The 20,503-nt window shown below is 34.9% G+C and overlaps 2 protein-coding genes across 3 annotated transcripts in view; one reads left to right on the top strand and one right to left on the bottom strand.

The window, feature by feature from the left end:
• The window catches only part of LOC106051827 (uncharacterized), a 41,195-nt gene extending 33,653 nt beyond the window's left edge, over nucleotides 1–7,542 (bottom strand). Inside the window, exon 1 of the mRNA XM_056004722.1 lies at nucleotides 7,110–7,542. Within this exon, the coding sequence (XP_055860697.1) occupies nucleotides 7,110–7,187 (78 nt within the window). The 5' untranslated portion in view covers nucleotides 7,188–7,542. The remainder of the gene's footprint in view (nucleotides 1–7,109) is intronic.
• Nucleotides 7,543–14,564: 7,022 nt separating this feature from the next.
• Nucleotides 14,565–20,503, top strand: part of LOC106051830 (multidrug resistance-associated protein 1-like) — a 29,843-nt gene continuing 23,904 nt past the window's right edge. Inside the window, exons 1-5 of one of the 2 annotated variants that reach the window (XM_056004724.1) lie at nucleotides 14,565–14,795; nucleotides 17,692–17,871; nucleotides 18,323–18,451; nucleotides 18,958–19,086; nucleotides 20,303–20,446. In XM_056004724.1, coding sequence (XP_055860699.1) covers nucleotides 14,757–14,795; nucleotides 17,692–17,871; nucleotides 18,323–18,451; nucleotides 18,958–19,086; nucleotides 20,303–20,446 — 621 coding nt within the window. In that variant the 5' untranslated portion in view covers nucleotides 14,565–14,756. The remainder of the gene's footprint in view (nucleotides 14,796–17,691; nucleotides 17,872–18,322; nucleotides 18,452–18,957; nucleotides 19,087–20,302; nucleotides 20,447–20,503) is intronic. The other variant, XM_056004726.1, reaches the window with a different exon arrangement.

Here is a 20,503-nt window from a genome sequence, read left to right as displayed (position 1 = left end):
TCTGTTGCGCCTTAACTTAAGAGGTTCAATATTGGAGTCTATTTCACAGGCTGCTGTGGGAGTAGTTCTCATACCTCCACTAATTAACCGCAAGGCTTGGTTTTGGATTGTATCTAATGATGATTGATAGGTTTTGTTGGCAGCTACTTGTATGGAGAGACAGTTATCCATTACAGATCTGACATATCCAGTGTATAACTGTCTTAAGGTTTTCTTTTCAGCTCCCCAGGATGTTCCTGCTAGGTGTTTTATTATGTTTAATCTTTGTGATGCCTTTTCTTTTAAATCTGCCATAAAGTGTTTTAGAGACAGTCTTTGGTCTAGTTTTACACCAAGATATGTTGGATTTTCTTCTTTATTTATTGGCTGAGAGTCTATTTTTAGGATGTAGTTTCTTTTTGCTGTTTTGTTGCTGTGGCTAAAGATTGAATAAACTGACTTTTCTTTGTTTATTTCCATTTTCCATAATTTTGAATATGTGGAGATAGTTGTGAGGGCTCTATTTAGTTTGGATCTAGTCAGCACTGGATATTTCTCTGTAGTCCAAATTAAAAGGTCGTCTGCATAAAGTGCCTTATTGACCGAAATGAGGTCCGGGAGGTCATTCATGAAGATTAGAAAGAGAGTGCAGCTAAGGGCTGAACCTTGTGGTAGTCCTTCTTCCAAACTTTTTTGACTAGACTGCGGGGACTATATATTTATATATTTTAAAAAAGCCTGAGGAAACACCCAGCCTACACTAAACTAATTGATACAATTACACTTGATATAAGTTTTGCATGTTGGGTTTTTTTTTTTAAGTTTTTTCTTGTTTACTTTTTCGAGGAGGAAAAAATAGAAAAAAAAAAGGTGGGGGTCGAGAGAACATAGCTATCGGCTTGATTTCAATGACAACACACAATAATATATGATCATATAAACATTTACGGTTTGTTTTAGGCAAAGCAACGCAGAAGACCAATACAACGATATCTCAAGGTTTAAGGTTACTTATTAAACAGCATATTGCAAGCAAGGTAATATAGACAGTCCTACAGGTTTTTTTTAATCAAAACAAAAGACATGCACAAAAAGACAGTGAGCACTTCATCTCACTCTGGAACACATGTTATCCCCAGCCCAGAAACACTCATTTTTATCCCCCCCCCCCTCCCAAACGAGGCATACATGACTGATCAACAAATATGATCCTGCATTTCTAGATCAGCCCCACACATCTACGGTCCGAAAATTCAGTTCTGATGAACTCGACTTTTTTTTTTAATAATTTTTTGTTCAGTTATGTGGCTCTAGACAAGCGTGTCAGAAAGTCGTCTGCCCCCCCCCCCTTCCACATTGATTGAAACGGTTCTGATCAAAACCCATGCAGCTATCTCGCTTGCTAGGTCCTGCATTTGGTGCTGATCGACAAATAAAATCTCTCTCGCAGCGCTTTCGCTAATCTAATAGTATTACGTAATATATATTTTAGTTCAAGATTCTTCTTTCACTTATAAAAAGAAAAAAAAAAAACAACAACCACCAAACGAGATAAAAACGTCCCATATATTATCAAATCTGCTGTCTCTCAGTTTGTGTCTGCACGCTGCAGCGTTGAAATTGTTGTTAAAAGCCATATTTGTGTCTGTGTGAGCGGTTCACTTGGCAGATACAATGGAACTATGACAGGAATCAGGGGGAAATACCGCAGCATTAGTCGCTCAAAACCTATATAAATTTATTGACTTAAAGTCTCATGTCCTTGTCATTAAGTCAGAAGTTTAAAAAAAAAAAAACTTTTTTGGGACCATTTTCTCTAGATGACATCACAATAATGTATCATTATAAATAAATGTCCCATTTCCTAAGTCCAAATCTGTTACACTTTAGTGACAATGTTTTGTTTCCCGTGAAAGTCTGCGGGCTGTGTTCAACACATTTTACGTCTGTTTATCATGTGATAACAAAATAGTTGAGTAACTAGAAGATGAGATAGCTGTGTAAACTGCCAACAAGACCCGATCGATGAAAATCCATTGTGCTCACCTAGAAATCTCTGGGTTGGGAAATACCTTCGATGGTGTCATTGGAATTTCCCAAACGATTAAAAAAAAAATAAGCGTTCAATGTGCTGGACTGCTAGACATAAGACACATCAAGAGGTCAACAGGTGATGTACGTGAGACCCACGCTGACTCACTTTAGATGACGGATGGCATACAGATACGTGAGTTTACAGTAATGGATGTCCTTAATGTGACGGACTTTATCACACACTGAATATGTACGGGTTAAAAAAAACTTGGCATTCATCTCGATGGTGTGCTGACAACATGCGCACTGAACTATACAATTGGTAACGAGTGACGGCACGCGGGAGTGCAGGGGTGACGCCTAGGAGGCAATGACTCTGCTCCATGAGATGACATCAGTTCAATCACAGTAATGGCTTGCATTTTCTAGTTGGGGGTGAATCCAGTTTTAAAAGAGTTTCTTATGATAATTGAGTAACCTACAAGAAGAATAGTGCTGGCCACGTCTGACCATAGTTATGTTAAAGAATAGAAAGTTTAATTATTCCTAGGTGAACAACGGGTGACTTATAGGAAGAGTGATGCTAACCACATCTGTGAGAACATGGTAGTAATAGCAGTATAGGATTCAAGTTCATACTATTATATATTCCCCAAAAGTAACGAACAGGAAGACATTAAAGGCAAAAAATACAATAACCACCACGCGGCTCCCTCCCACTCCATTTTCTAAATATATGTCATTAAGAATGTTTTTTTTTTACGTGTTTCAAATAGAACTACCGCGCAATTGTCACACACATTGTACTTAGGGAACAGACTCAACAATTAGGCGTGTCACTGAATACCCAACATTTGTTGCTCTTAAACTGAAGTTACCGTTGCTATTGTTTTTAGTTTGCAATTGTCCATGATTGCAAGTTATAGATATTTCAATAGTTTCAGTAGAAATCTCTCTCAAAATGGAGACACTACCGATAAGAAGTTAGTTGATTGTCATAAAAAAAATGATGCAAAAAACAAATAAAAAACAAAAAAAAAAACATTGTGGGTCTGGTCGGCACATTTAGAATTGAAGTCCCCCCCCTTCACACTATTAGCTGTTTAACAACTACCCACGGTTCCTAAACAAAAGATACCTGACAATTACAATGTTAAAAACGCTGCGTAATTAAGTTTGAAGTTCGAGTGCATATTAAGACTGAGGTCAATAGAAGTTTGTAAGGATTTTCTGGACAAAGGCTTACAATAGATTATGTAGATCTAAATCTCTTTCCTAAAGGTTTGTGGCTGAGTTGTAAAAACTGTATAGGAAATTGAACAGAAAAAAAAAAAGATTTCAGCTGGTCTTAATTTTCATTTCATCAGTTATCCTCTCAAGAAGTCTACAACTCATTTCATTTGTTTCTTTTCCAATGTAAGCCACAAGTTGAAGTAAGTAGCATAATATATCAATCTTGAGTCACTTTCATCCTAAATATTACTTTACATTTACATCATCAGTGCTTTTTTGTAATGAAAAAAAAAAGGTGCCGGTACTCAGCTGGGTGCCGTACTCAGTGATTGATTGCCTAACTTTTAACTACTAATAAATTAATAATATACGTTAAAATACAAGAAAGTAATAATTTTTCCCCACATTCAAAAAGGTGCCAGTACGCACCATCATAAAAAAAAAGCCCTGCTTTACACGAGAACAAACAAAATAATAAAAGCTAAATAGTTATTAAATGAAGACCATTGGAAATATAAGCCAGTGAGTGAACAAAATTGACTTGGACACTACTGATTAGAAAGCTAAATAAACAAATAGCAAGGACTGTTAGTGAAAGCATCAAGTAGTAGTCCCAGCCTGTGTACTACATAAAAACAAAATGAATAGCATGTCAAGTTGATGTACTTGACCTAAAAAGTATAAATGAATCAAGGGGAAAAAAAAGCATGAACCTTGATATCATAAACAAATCCATATTAAAGCTTTTTGAAAACAAAAAAATCAAGACTTTTATCACTAGATAAAATTGAGGACACTGTTTTCTCTAATCAGTTTACAAGCAAATCAAAACTTGCCCACTTGGTGTGTTAACATGTTCTATATAGATCTAAAACATACAGCTTATTTGATTCAAATGAATAGATTACTTAAATAATATATATTATTATGAATACATATTAGCATAAGAGTGATCCAAATGTTGGCATTAAGCTGCTACAAAAGTTTACAATTTCTTGAAACTATTGGAATGTGGACTGTACTGGCAAATAAAGTAGAAACTGAACAATGAGTCTGTAACCAATGCTCACATTGGTGTAGTAAAAACAAAACCAAAAATTACCAAAATGTTCAATATAATATAATAAATCTGTTTGGTTTTTTTTTTCTAGCTGTGGGTGAGGGGATCTTTTTTGTCCATGAAATTTGTAAAATGTGTTATTTTAAATGTATATATTCTCTTATCATAAAATCTGAGAGGTATGGCTGGGTGGTAGATAAATCACTTGGCAAGAGGCATGAGTTCAAATCCTGACCTGAACTGAGTTGTTTTTGTTGAGCCCTTAAAGGCAGCATAAGTACCATCTCCCAGATACCCCACAGGGTTTGGAATAAAGCACACTAAGCATGCTATCTATATAGCTTGGAGATGTGCTTTAGAAACAAAGACATTTTTTTATTTAATTATTTTTTGTTAATATTATCTGTGTTAATAAAAAAAATCATTTATGAAAAAACTTTTTTCCAAATAATTGAAAAACTTGATGATGAATTCAAAAGGACTAGAGAAAAACAATTTTAATTGTTTGCTTATTATGCCAGTCTCATACATTTGAAGATTTGCTTTAAAAAATAATATGTTGGAAGATAGATAAAAAAGTACTAATATAGTATTAGATGATGCTGAGTTCTATGTCAACATTTAATGAAAGTGTTGTGACCTAGTTAAGGTCAGGTGTACTAATTTCAAGGTGGTTGAGCACATAGTTCTACAGACTTAAGTCTTGAAATCATGAATAAAAATACTAGTGCCTCCAAGAGGACTCAAAACCATGGACAAGCAATATTAATAGTAATTGCATTTTTGCATATTTATCAACTTAAAATGTCACACATGACCATTCTTCTTCTAAAGTTACATCTGTGACCCGTCTCTATATAATATATCATCATCATTCTGATTGATTATCTAGTTGAGATAAATCAAGGTATTGCCATATAATATTCCAAATATTCTCAAAACTTATTTTAAATCAAATTAGAGGTCATTTCAAATGTTCCACATAAGACAAAACTTCTTCTACCTGACAGTTTGAATGTTCTAAATTTCAAAATGTGGAAAATCGCCCCATGATCTAACGTTTGGTTTATTTTAATCTATAAATACTCTTTACAAGATACCTGAACTTTTCAACATGTTGTTGACTAATTACAAGTAAAGCAGAATGTCTGCATTTTCTATAAGAGTTAAGAGTTGGATTATCTAGTGCTGGTCCTAAACTAATGATGTTTACATCATTTCCAATTTATAACAATTTATTGTAAAACCATCAGTTTAAATTACAAAAAATATATTTTCAAAAAAACTATTTGTATCCAGGTAGAACAAATTATTACATTTTTTAATACTAATTCTTAAATTTATATAGAAACATGATTCTGTGTATTACATCTTGTCAAGTAAACTAGTACCATACCTCATTAAATCTAGATTCTAGATCTAGTAGTCTCACTTGACTAACTCTAGATTTCTAGATCTACTTAAATTCATTCATTAAATTCATTGTAAACTATTTTTACTAAACTCCATTCTAGTCTAAACACTCAAGCCATCTTTACTGTTATGACACAATCTCACTATAGATGACAATGTGTGCCAGAGTCAGGAGTGTGTGACATTCAAGAGCTTCTTAAGACTTAAGTTTAAATTTTGCAGTTACTTCTCAACTCTGAGTCGACTATATATATATATAATATAAGATCGAGACGAGTGAGATAATATCACAACCATTTGTTAACTCTAGTGTCTCTTAATAGTTCTAGACTCTATGTCTTTAACTTTAATTAGTTATAATTTATATTGAATAACTTGAATAAATTCAAGTTATTCAATATAAATTATAACTCATTATTCACTAATCCAGCATACAAATCATCGTCAACTGTCAAGTGACAAAACTATCTCAACTCAGCCAACTGCCCTGGTATTCATAATTCAGTGTCTGTCACTGTCCAGCTAAACTAATAACTAAAGCTCAACTTCTAATTAGACAGTCTAGAGTCTAGACTCTAGAGACACTAGAGTCTAGACTAAACTTGACTAGAGACACTAGAGTTAGAGTCACTAGCTAGCTGCTAGAGTAGAGTAGATTTGAGGTCTCTAGTGAAGTCTAGTGATACTAACTTCAAAGTTCAAGTCTAGATCTATTTTAGACCTAGAGTCTATATTATTATAGTCTAAATGATTAGTCATTAGTTTAGATCTTAATAATTAATTAGAATCTATCCTATAATTCTATTTCTATGTCTATATAATTATATTAGATCTAGATTATTCTAGAATCTAGATCTAGATTAGTAGATGTATTATGACTATAATTTATAATATTAAATATAGATCTAGACTCTCTAGATCTAAATTATTCATTATTGTCTATAGAGTGATTAGAGTATAGTCTATGACTATGTCTATAGTCTATAGTGATAATATTAAATAGTGACTATAGGAGTATAGCCTATGCCTATAGTCCTATAGCCTATAGTAGGCCTAGATAATAGAATTATAGATCTAGTATTCTAGTAGATTTTAGATTGACTAGAGTAGAGGTCTACAGCCTCTACTATCTAGAATAAATAATAATAGACTACAAATTGAAAATAGACCTCACCTAGACTAGACTAGGCTGCAGTAGGCTAGAGTCGGCTAGACTAGATTGAACTAAGATTGGTCTAGAATCTAGATTGAAGATTCTGATAATTTGACTAGATTAATTGATTAATATTTATATAACAATAATAACAATACTACAAGTACATCAACAATCAAGACATCCATTACTTAGAGTAGATTTAGAAAATAACTCAGGTATTACTCTTACTCTTACCTTTGTTTTAGTTCTTGAAAGTTGTTTCTGTGCTTTAGCAAGTATTCCAATTTTACTATTCGTATTGGCCTCAGCCATGTTAAATATTGTCGGAAATGAGGTATCAACAACAACGCTTTGATTACACGATTGGTTAGACAAAAGTATGCTTCGTGTAGAAGAGCTCCAAGACTAGATCTAAATCCTCATTGAATAAAGCAAAAATACTTTCTGAAGCGTATCCAAACAAGCTGCAAGAATTTAATCCTCTTAATTTTAATGTGTTTATCAGTTATTTTATAAAGATAGAATAAATCTTGTACGTTTTATTACGTTCATTTTTGCAATTCACTTTTTCCCTTTAAAGCTACTAAATCTAATGTCAATTAATTAGAACGGTGTTCTGATGAATAAGAATTCTAATAATGTGAAGGGGGCGTGGTTAAACTCTTTACACCGCCAACGAAGAAAGCGAATGTGTACTTTGCTGTTGTGTGTGATTCTGCCAGGCAGTGCTTCTACTGCTGGGTATTCACACTAGGTCTAGGTAATTTTGGACGTGTCAGCTTCGTTTTTCCTTTACACTGTGTATGTTGTGGGTGTTTTGACTATTATTTACACCAAACTGTACAAGCCATTTGAATTACAAAGTTGTAATTAATTTAATTAAAGTATTTTGTGACGCTTAAATGTAATGTATATGCTCTATATGGCTCCATTACAATATGTTGACTAATGACTAAACTTTTGTATCATATAAAGCTTCATAGGCCTAGCCCACTATTCCGACTACCTTTTAGGCCCTTATCATACTTTTTATTCGTGTTATTTATTAGTATTATAATTTATTAATAATATACTATGATAATAAAATCTTGACATTTTGCGTTATGGTTCCAATACTTGCTCATTAGCTTAGAACACCTCTGTTCTTAATTTGAAAACAAATAGGCTACCTGTTGAGTGAAAGGTTAGGAGAATTCAAGAAACTCTATAAAGTGGTTTTAGGGGCCGTTATTCACACTTTGAAACTCCTGGACACAGGCAGATCGCTACACACAAAAATCATATAGCTCTTCTTGTCAGCTTTTTTTGTTTTTCAACATTGTTTCAATTCCCACTATCCCCCTCTCCTTCTCTCTCTCTCCTTCTCTCTCTCTCTCTCTATTTCTCTCTTTCTCCTCCTCCTTTTCTCTCTCCTCTCTCTCCTTCTCTCTCTCTCCTTCTCTCTCTCTCTCTCTCCTTCTCTCTCTCTCCTTCTCTCTCTCTCTCTCCTTATCTCTCTCTCCTTCTCTCTCTCTCCTTCTCTCTCTCTCTCTCTATTTCTCTCTTTCTCCTCCTCCTTTTCTCTCTCCTCTCTCTCCCATTCTCTCTCTCCTCTCTCCTTCTCTCTCTCATTCTCTCTCTTTCTCCTCCTCCTCTCTCACTCCTTTTCTCTCTCCTCTCCCTCTCCTTTTCTCTCTCTCATTCTCTCTCTCTCACATTCTCTCTCTCATTCTCTCTCTTTCTTGCTCTCCATCTCTCTCTTTCTCTCTCTCTTTTCTCACTCCTCTTTTTTTCTCACCTTCTCTCTCTCTCTCTTTCTCTCTCTCTCCTTATCTCTCTCCTTTTCTCTATCTTTTCTCTCTCCTTCTCTCTCTCCTTATCTCTTTCTCTCTCCTCTCTCTCTCCTTCTCTCCCTCTATCCTTCTCTCTCTCCTTCTCTCTCTCTCTCTCTCTCATCACAATATGGTTGTTCGGACATAGTAAGAGTAGGCCTATACATAAGAAGTTATTGGTCAACTATAACCTGCATTAGTCTGCAGATCTGATCTGGGCCGCTCGGTATAGAAAGAATCATCGCTATTCAGAGAAATAGACAATTTTCTAAGGGCAACACTATTGCAGACCTCTTGGCCCACCAGGGAGGGCAATTTCCACCCACCGAACAGGTTGTAAGTTTTCATCATGTTCTGCTGTAATTTAAAAAAAAAAAGAAATGGAAAAGTGGTTTGAGTGCTGGGACAAGTTCCAAAACGCCCATGGAGCCTGGGAGCGCATGAGACGCCCTGACTACACTTTCCCATGGTAGAGGCTGTCCAGGCCTGAGCAAGCTATTATAGCACAGTGCAGGACAGGCCACTGTCCTGTTGGCTCATATTTCTCACGGCTATGGCCAAATTTCGATTCACGGTGTCCCCGCTGCGGGGAAGAAGAGGAAACCGTGCCTCATATTCTGTTTGACTGCCCCAGACTTGCTGATGTCCGTCTCGACAGGTCTGGGAAACCAAAAATTCTCCACCTGTATGGTGTCATGTATGCACTATGTAAGACAACTATATCTAGTTTGTATGACAAATGACAATGGAGATATTAATTTTGATTTGCGAAGGGAAAGTCTTGTTGTACACAATTGTAGCTTAAAGTAGGTCAAGAATTTGTTTTTTTCGTGTTGCCAATTTATCTAATTTTGTTAGAAGAAAAAATGTTTTTTAGTTTCTCTTTATTACATGCAACATGTTATTAATTTTGAATGTATGGATAAGGTTAATAATTATTATTTTAAAAAAATATAAGTGTACGCTAAATAAATATATGGAGATGATGTGGCTGAGGGGTAAAACACTTGGAACCGGAAGTCCCGTGTTCGAATCCTGGTGAAGACTCTAGCACTAGGTGGACCACTTCGGGGGCCGATTTTGAGTTTGTGTTTTCACAAACTGTCTTTGTAACCTTGTTTGTTTTGTCTTTTCTGAAACTTTTTTTCCCCCGACAAGAGGCTGTATTTAAATCTTACTTTGGGCAACACTCTCGTGGTTATATGTCCGCTTTTACTACTTGTAGTAGATATGCGGCTTCCGGTTTAGGGCAGTGCGTCAACCCTGGGACTTATTATACTTTCCACAAACTTAAAATATACATTTTTATTTTACTAATTTTTTAAAGAAGGAAAATTATATTAAATTTACAAGTATTAAGCTCTGAAATATGGCATGCTTTTGATATAAGCATAATTATTAGGCCTATTTAACGGATTTTTATTAAAGACTTCATAAAAGTGGAAGGGCATTCATAAAAAGCCTGCCGCGAGGGCTCCACTTACTTAAACCCGGCCCTGCCGGTGTGTATAGTGTATAGGCAATTGTTTGACAGCTACTTTGGGCAGGACGGTAATGGCCGATTTTTTTTTCTTTTGCGAATTTAAAGACGACTTAATTTGTTGATGGGCCGGAACTACGGCCCCATGAATTATAATCCGGCTCGCCACATGTTGTGAAATAATAATATCAGAAGTACACATTTCCTTCAAAGTGTAAGGATTCAAATTTTCAATACCAGATGAATCACTGGAGTAATATTGCAAATTTTAATTTCTATGATGCATTCAAAGTTGTAGTCTCATTAGAAGAGTTTCATGAGTAACCAAAACTAGACGTTGGTGTACGTTTTAAGAGTCCACCCAACTTTAAAGGGCACCTGACATTAGTTTGGGAAAGGTAGAGGCAGTTGGTTGTTGTGCTGGCCTCATGACACTCTCGTTAGCACAAAAAGTTTGCCCATCACTGACGTAGTGCATACAGAGATGCCCCCTACTCCATGAAACGCATTAAAGATAAGCTCATTTGTCAGCTCTCACTGCGCTAGACAAGAACAGTTGGCATCAAAATGCTTCTGAAAGTGACAGCTGAAGAACTTTTACAAAGGTCATGGGACACACAAAGACTTTATCTTACGAAAATTTTAGTGAACACCGGCGTATACATTAGATGCGACTAAGGGAATGCCTATATTGCCTACATGTCACAACATAGGTCTGCGTATCACGTAAAATACTGCACTCCATGGCAATACTATTGTATTTTGTTTTACAAGTTACGAATGTTCCTTTAGACTTGAATGGGCGACAGACACGGTTAGAACCATATATGCAATGGCCTTCGAGGCGACAGTCCAGGGCACATACCACACGACCAGGCTGTCATCCATTTTGAGAGAACTTACTATTTTTCCCCCCAGAAGTCTCTTAGGTCACCTTCTTTAAAAATCTCTTGAATCTTTACCATGCCCAGAAAAGTAAGAAGAAAAAAAACCCTCAAATTTTGTTCTGCTTTGGTTTGTTTTGTAATCTATTGAAGTCCTTGTCACACCTCCTCTGTGTATATTTAACAGACCTGATACATCAAAATAAAAGTTTGTTTCCTCTTCTCTTATCTTATATAATACAGACGTTACTTCAAAAAAGAAGATGTTTACGTCCTACGCGTCATGCATCTAGTCATGCATGTTAACCAATGACTTGAATTCCGCTAAGTCACTGGTTTTCCTGGCTGGCCCATGCAACCCATTCCATGCTCTAATAGCACTATGGAAGAAGGAACATTTGTACAAATTTGTCCTAGCATTAAGGTACGAGGAATCCTTTGTTCTATATTTTAGTTTTGTGCTGCCAAATTAATAGAATATTGACTTAAAATTCCAAAATATAATTAAAGCAATATGATTTGTCTTTTTTACCAAAAATATTTAAGTCATTTGCTGCCTACACCATTGTAATTTAGCTTAGTTTTCTAAATATCTTATAAATTACAGACGTTACTATTAGCTCACACTTTCTTCATAGTCAAAAAAAAGATGGTCCAAGTCTTATCTTATCTTATAAAATAAAGATGTTACTTCAAAAAAGAAGATTATTACATCCTACGCGTGTTCCTAGGTCACTCTAGCCATGCATGTTAACTAATGACTTAAATTCTGCAAATTCTTACGTCAGATAATTCAAGTACAAAATAGAATCATTTATTTTAAGGTAACATTTCGCACACAGTAGTATGACTAGTACTAATGCATAACTTAATATAGCGTCGCGCCGATAAAGTGAATGCGATTGGTTTGCCCTGTAATGGTCACTTTTTAATTTTTTTTTCTTTTGGCTACAATGACCCCTGAGTCCACCCAGCTCTAAAGAGTAGGGCCTACATAACATTAGTTTGAGAAAAGTAAAGGCGGTTGATCGTTGTGCTGTCCAGATTACACCCTGGTTAACCATAGGCCACATCATCTGCCTTATAGACCACCAGGTCTGAAAGGGGAACTTTAATTTGTTTCTTTTTTACAATGACAAATACAAGATTTAGTTTACTATATTATTTGAACATAAAATAGGACACAATTTTTTTTACTTGTTATGAACATTGTAATGACATTTAACGCTTGTTACATCTATGATCTACGTTACTATATTCATAGTCTCTGTATGTCATTTGTTACATTGAATATAGGACCAATATAGGCTAATATATAGTCGACTAGTCATCGTGCTGAATAAGAACTATATTCTCGTTCAAATGATTTGTAAATGTCAAATCTGTTAGTTTTTGACAACCATCGGATGGGGGCGGATTGGTTGTAGTCTAATGACGAACGAGTATGGACTATATTCTATGTTCGCTAATGCCCTCGTTTTGCAATTTAAGTTGCTGCTTGTTCTTATGTAATTAGTGACTTCGCATACATTAATTAGTTCTAAGTGACCTAATTAGGATGACTGTGTCACGGTTGCGTAGGGTTTTGATGGTATTCATCTCTGTTTCAGCTAATGCTAATAGATCATTTTTTATTTTAAAAAAATGATTATATAGTGCAAGCTCTAGCTTTCGTCGTAAACCCCAAATTAAATTTCATCTTCAAAAATTGAAAAAGACTAAATGCGGCTCAACAATGATGGCTATTAAAGACGGATTTTAGGAGACAGTTATAGAAATCAAATCTCAATCAAGGAAATCCTATGCCGAAATGGGAGTCGACCCCTTAGTAAGATTGCGACAGAGCGTCGCATGAGGTTTGCGAGACATGTTCTCCGACAATTACTCATAATAAGTATTGCGATGACATGGAGACCAATACGAGGAAAGCGCAAACAGGGACATCCTAGTATAACTTGGTGCCACACTTTCACGTAGGACCTCAGAGCAGGTGGGAAGAGTCTTCAAACATTGCCAGTGGCAGATTTTTGTGGAAGCAGCTTGTCGCCCAATACGACGAACGGCGCGGGAGGATCTAAGTTAGTAGAATAGCAGATTAGATTTTTTAAATAAAACTTTTTAATTGCAGGATAATCCACTGTAGATTTTGTTGGCTTTCAATACCGGAAATAGTGTTTGGCGGTGGGGCTCCGACCCGAACCCCGCTAGGAGAGCTCACAGCGCTCCCTCAGACCCCTTTGCTAGTGTACAATAAACGTCTTCCGAAAGAATGAAGGGTCAGAATGTAATAAAGATTAATTAAGTACACACACACACATATATGATGCCATCCACAACAGAAGCAGAAAGAAGGGTGAAAATACAACAGCGCCTGGTGATTACATATGCCCAAACTGTGACCGCAGCTGTGTATCAAGGATTGGCCTCTTTAGTCACACAAGAAGTTGCAAAGGGAAAAGATTGTCTCGAGACGTAAAATGTCACATATATATATATATATACCGGTATATATATATGTTTGGCCGGGGGGAGGGAGAGAAAAAAATCCCCCTAACCCTCCCCACCCGAAAAAAATCCTGGCTACGCCCATGGAGGTTAGCAAAAATCGCGTTTTACTTTGAAATATTAATGTGCAACGAAGCATCGACGTGATAGCTACAATATTCGAAAATGAAACATCCTTCAGAGGTGTATGCTTTAATTGTGGCTTTAACATTTATACTGAAAGTTCCCATGCTGTCGAGATGGTTTTGTTGGGTCTAAGAGAGAGTGGAAGATGCAGAAAGAGAAACTGAAATATAGAAAAACGAAGACAAAAAGAAACTAACAAGGATACAGTGTGTGTGAGAGACGAATATAGAGCCAGAATTTCGGAACAAAGCAAATGCCTATTAGATTTTTGAACGTATGCCTAAGTGTGTTACTATGTCTAAATCCTTTGACTTCAGTAGGCTTTGTAACATGTTTATACATTTCAAATCTCGAATGTAATTAAAAAACATAAGGAGGAGGGTGTAACTGTATTAGTGAAATATTTTTGTTTTAAAAGAGGTAAGCATATTGAAATTAGGGTCGTGGTGGCTGAGGGGTAGAGCGCTTGGCTTCCGAACTTAGGGTCCCGGGTTCAAACCGGGCTAGGATTTTTAGGACACCCCTGAGTACAACTAACTCTAGTGGGTAAAGTAAAAACGGTTGGTCGTTGTGTGGGCCACATGACACCCTTATTAACCATCGATTAATTTGGAAACAGGTGACCTTTACATCATCTGCCCTAAAGATCGGACGGTCTAAAAGGGAACTGTATTTTACTAATCTATATTTTTTTTAAAACCTACAAAGAATTTCCATGTAGGGTATAACAGAATATACCCCTTCCCCTTCCCAATTCAGTGTACTTTCATATTGTCCCAAGTGTGTTATGTGTGTGTCCATCTGTTAGCAAAAGTTCATGATAAAAGCATGACCTGTGGATATTCTCCTGGCGTGACCAAACACGTAGTCATGACATGGTATGGTCAATGTGTTGGCTTTGAATTTTAAAACGTTTTCAGGAAATAAATGGCGACGTTTCTTATATTGCATCAGTCAATACGATATACTGTGATTGTGTGTTCTAGAAAGAAAAAAACAACATTGAGTTGTTGTTTTGTTTTAAATTTAAGCTTGGTATAGTGAACGTTAGTTGATCTACTTAGCCAAGATTGCTATGTTGACTTTTGAGGATTTTTGCGGTGGACCACTTTGGGTAATTTGTCTTACAATTTTAATATTGACCTATTTCTCATTTACTTTTTATTGCAATGATTCTATCTTACACTTGCCAACAGATAGCTTGTTTCAGCATTCACATTTAAGTTCTGACGAACCTCTTGGCGTTGTTTTAGTTAATTCAAATCAACTTTCAGTCTTTACTATTTGCCTTCCAGAAGCTGAATCGCCTTTGTATCTGACTTTACCTTTTAATTGCCTTTGCTCTTGCATATGCAGAAATGTGAAGCCTAGACATTGTTTTTAGTTCTTTATTTTCATTGATTCAAAAGTGTTTATCAAGGTAGACAAAAAAAAGAAGTCGATTTAGTCGGGGAAAAAAATGACATCAAATGTACAAACATAAAATAAAAATACGCTAAAGGGATTTTCGAAAGAGAACTCTGATAATTCTTTCTCAGTAAAATTATTTTTAAAGTAATAAAGCCATCATACATGTCACCGATGAGTGATTGAAGTCAAATTGTGATATTCTACTGTTAAAGTTTGACATTTTGCAGGGGAGTCGTGTAGAATGTGTCTCAAGACATAAGACTAAGAATGCTTTATTTATAATGATTGAATTACAAGCAATCTTTTTTTAAATTAAAAAAAAAAACTTCACAAAAAATAGAACAGATACAACATACAAAGTTTTGGTTTTATTCACATGACCTAGTCAACGAGTTGCGCTGCCTAGTCTAAGGCACAGAGTTTTGTAGCGCTCAGTTTTAGCCTTTAATAAACAGAAGTCGCTTACTTCGTGACGAAGTGATGTAATTATAATGAGGCGGGTGGCGTTTGGTCTTCTAAGATTTTTCCGACTTTGCAAGACATTTTTGTTGAAGCTCAAGCAGATCCAATATTAACAATTCATACGTAAAGAGAAAATAACTGCTCATTTCTGGATTTTGAATTTTAGCGCCTCTATTACTTAAGCTTATTCATCTCTCTTTTCTTGTGATTCTGTCTGGTGCATAGGCCACCAACCAGCTTCAACCAGTCGTCACGGTTCTGGGCGAGTCTTCCAACCGTCCCTGTGTCTTGACGTTTGCATACAAACCTATGCGCCTTTATTGTCATATAACTACGAGGCGTTGGTTTCTATTACGAAGTTAAAGGAAGATTACCGTATTGCATGTGGCAACTATGACCCAGCTATAACCTGCATATTTTGTCACAGTACGCCGCTGTCGGCCTGGTGTCGATTAGTTCTTTTTTTTCCCCTTGAGTGAGACTCACATGTAGTCTATGCCTCACGATCTATTTATGTCCATTATAGAGACATTCGTGGTGCAAGTGTTCTAGATGTCTTGGGTGCTCTACATACCGGTGTTTCGTCTACATACCGGTGCTTTCTACATACAGGTGCTATCAATGTTTGCATGTTAGACGCAGTAAATAAACTTTCTAAATATGTCTTCCTTCACGAATACTTATATTTTATTTTAAAACGCCATTTCCCTCCAAACACACCAGTCCTAGTCCCAGAAGTTATATAATACCAATATGAAACCAATGCGGCAACCAGGAGTCCTAGTGAGTCAAGTGTAAACATTCTTTATTTAAAAAAAAAATAAAGCGGCTTATGGTGGGTCATTCGCATACCACACTAGGAGAGATATCTAGAAGTTAAAAGAAAGATCATATCAGAGAAGTGACTCTTCGATACGATAAAGTACTGTAGGGAATCTGCGACGAATCCGATTGATCGTGGAAAAGCTTTAATCCAACGAACAGGCGTGGATCGGTAGCTCTTCACCACAAGTCCTGAGATCTATATATTTTGTATATCTTATATATCTTTCTCATCTTCCTAGATTATCTAGATGTAGCTACAAAAACTTAGAATAACAAGCATAGGCGGCTCATAGGCCTATATAGGCCCTATAGCCTACAAGCAATATGTGTAGTTGTGTAGCCTACATTTCGTATGAGAAAACGAGAATAGCATTTTCTTAAACCATTTTTTTTTTATAGCTATCTAGATTGGGATAGGCTTTGTAGCCATATGTTACTTTAAAATTTTGATATCTAGCATCTTGTCTATATCTATAATACAGATCTAGATGTATATAATAACTAGGTAGGCCCTCCAAACAACGGTGCCACAGTTCCTTTTTGGTCCTCCGTAAGCGCGCTCTTTTATTTCTAGGATTACTAAATTAGGCCTGCTTTTGAAGGCATGATAGCCTGGTGGGCTATAGGCCTATCATTTATTACATAAGTCAATATCGATTATACGACTACTAGATCTAATAAAAATTCTAACACGATGTTCAGCCTAGATCTAGATTTTAGATACGCACAAGTAGAACTTATAGAACTAGACTCTCATTATAGTCTCTTGATTCTTGAGCCCTCTATATCGTCTGTTGTGATTTTACTTTAGACTTTATAGTCAAAGTCACGTAACAGTCGGCAACTTGCTATATGTAGTATTATAGTTGTACGTTCCCCCCTCCCAGAACATTCTCTGAATATTATTATTTTATTATTAATAGACTAAGACTATATAGTATATATCTGGGCTCATTTAACCTAATTAATTCACATACACACCCTCTCTTCTGTCATTACTCTAGTCACTACTGAGAACTGTGACCTAACTAGTTTCTAGATTTAGATCTTATCTAGATCATAGAATTCATTTTATCAAAATTATATCTATTAAATCTGTTATATATACCATATAGGCTGCCCTATGACTAAAATGTAGACTAGCAGATCTAGATATAGACACATATAATATCTTTTTAATATCTATTTAGATATCTATTCCTCATTAATCTTCGGACTCGAAGACAAGCTTTATTATTATTATTATTATTATTATTATTATTATATAGGTAATTTAAAAGTTGTCTCATGATTCATGTGTTTTGCATTTTCAGAACCACTCTGAGTTTCTTAGCTCATCATGGCCCAAATTAACACCTTGTTTCCAACAAACCATGCTGGTGTGGATACCCTGTTGTTTGGCGGCCTTGTTTGGCCCATTTTATGTCTTCCATTTAAGAAATCTGCATTTGAAAAAATCACTGCCACTTGGTCTTTTAAATTTTTGGAAAACTGTAAGATTTTTTTTGTTTCTAATTAGGCCCTTAAGTCCCTAAAAAATTGTTTTCTAGAATCCACATTAGATTTGCTATTCAAATATGGCTTTCCTTCAATGAATATCTTAGCAATCTTTCTTCTCAGTCATTGATAAATATTTTGTTTATATTTTTGAGATTCAAAGAATCTATTCTGTGGTTCTAACAAGTATTCTCATACAAAATGTACAAGAATTTATTCAAAATGTATAATAGTTGTTTCATAATATTATTAATAGGCTATATAGAGAGATATGGATACATCTCATGTTTTATGATGTTTTCTACTGATTGTTTTAAAAATCTAACTTATTATTTTGAACACCATTAGTAAATTAGAGTAATTGACTTTGTCTTGGGGCAAATATTGTTTCCATTTGTATGTCTTCACTGTTATATTTTAAAGATCACCATCATTTGTTGTCTACAGCTCTGCCATGTTACAATGGCAGTTTTGACTTTGGTTGATTTATTGGATAAAGTAAGTCTTCGAGCTGAAGATAAAGTTGTTTTATACCCTGCTTACTTTACGGCTAGTGTTGTTAAGATAGTGACTTTTGTAAGTATTACAATTCTTTTCTATTCTGTTTCCATTTAGGTATTTGACTAAGTTTTAAAAGTTATCAAAACAAAACCTTAACATATGATGAAGCAAAGCATAGGATACAAACATCTAAAATTTAAAAGATAATTTCTAATTATTAACTTTCAGTCTCTTTTACTGTTCTGGTTCGATTTTTAACACACATATAAAAAAAAAAAATTTTTTTAAAAACCTTAACCCATGCAGCTACGTCACAATTATCATTCTCTCTTTTTGTGTTGCAGCTTATAATAGTAATTGTTTTGATAACAAAGTTTAATCATCCATCAAAGCCTATTAATATGGGCTACATTTTCAAATGTATTTTCTCAATGCATATTCTCTAATGCTTTTTGTTGCTGTCTCATAAAAAAACCCACTAAAATGTAAAAAACCTCACTAATCTTGTAAATATTTTTGTAATGAATTTATGAAATAAAGTGAATTGATCAATATTTTATTTTGTTATAATAATTTGGAAGACTTCTGTTGGAGCCATTGGACAATATGAAAGGATTTGTGGTATAACAGCTTCACTCTTCCAGTTGGCCTTCTGGGCTTTTATGTCTACTTCACTTCTTATTATTACTTACATCAATGTCATACTAGAGGTAAGTGAATAGACATTTTTGACTATGACATTTATTTTATTAAAGCTTCAATAGCTGTTTCATTATTATTATAATTTTCTTATAACAAAACAAGTGCAATTAATAAAGGTTATAAGGGAAATGAGTATTATTTCAAGAAATTTTCTCAGAAGTTATCTCACATTATTTATACATGTTCATAAATGAATGCTTTTGTTTTGCATCTGTGGTTTGTGTTTTGCTGTTGTACAGTAGGGTACTCAGGACACATGCCTTATAGATGTCCATCTTTGTTTTTATAAAGATTATATCATCTCTGTCTGGTACAAGTTTTGTACACATTATTTCTCCCACACCCAATCTCGGATCAAGTGGATATTTTGCACAATAATCTTTGTACCTGACAAAACAAGAATCAATAAAAAAAATTAGTCAATTAGTTAATTAACTTAAGGTAATTATTTTGTTTAATATCAAACAAGGGAAAGAAATGCACTTGACAGATATGTTGGTATATGTTGAATTAATCCCTTTTATAGTTTGTGTAGAAAATTAGGTCGTTGCTTAAAAGTTTGAAACTAACAATATATAGTTAGCTAAACAAAAACAATTGGTAGAAATATTTCAAGTCTCAGATTTATTATTGTTACTTACTTGTTAGTCCAGGTCTATTTCTAATCCAAACTAATTGATACAATTACACTTAATTATAAGCGTTGGTTTTGAAAAGTATTTTCTTTCTTGTTATGATTAGTTTTTTTGCAATCAATGACAAGTAAACTTAGTCTACTGAAGGTTGAAGCAGTTTTCCCTATGCGCTTAGCATCTCTTTCTCTCTCAAGGCATAGGTCATTTTGGAATTTGGATTGTGGTGCCCAAGTTTAAAGAGTAAACAAGTCATAAAGCAAAAATACAATTAAGAATATTATAGATTCCAAAGTTAAAAGGAATAACATGTTAGGAATAACACACCCATATACATAGATATAGATTTCTTTTATAAATCTGGTGAAAACAGTCAGTGGAGAAAAGTAAACTATTTGATGATTGCTTTTATGTAATTCCCAATTTATTTTTAATTTTCAGGTTTTAAGTATTGCTTTTGATTTTGTCTTTGGTTGTTACAATACAGAGTAACCTTTGATTTCTTTATGTGTCAATATTGATTTCATGTATGTATAAGCTTTGTGAGCTTTATTAAAGTGCTCATCTTAGTCTTGTATTTTATTCTGTTCAGGTGTACATAGATGACTTTATTAGCTTTGTAATCTTCATCATCACTGTCTTCACATCAGTCATGTGTTTTATACTCAACTGTGTCTCGGAACATCACCATGGTCACAGTGTTCATAAGTCCAAAGGCTACAGAATTATTTCAGAGGTACATTTTTAATTCCACGTTTCTTGAAATAAAAACTTCAGTGTGGGCATGACTGTC

Source organism: Biomphalaria glabrata, chromosome 11, assembly GCF_947242115.1.
Source record: "Biomphalaria glabrata chromosome 11, xgBioGlab47.1, whole genome shotgun sequence".
Lineage (NCBI taxonomy): Eukaryota > Metazoa > Mollusca > Gastropoda > Planorbidae > Biomphalaria > Biomphalaria glabrata.
This window is presented reverse-complemented; position numbering and strand designations above follow the sequence as displayed.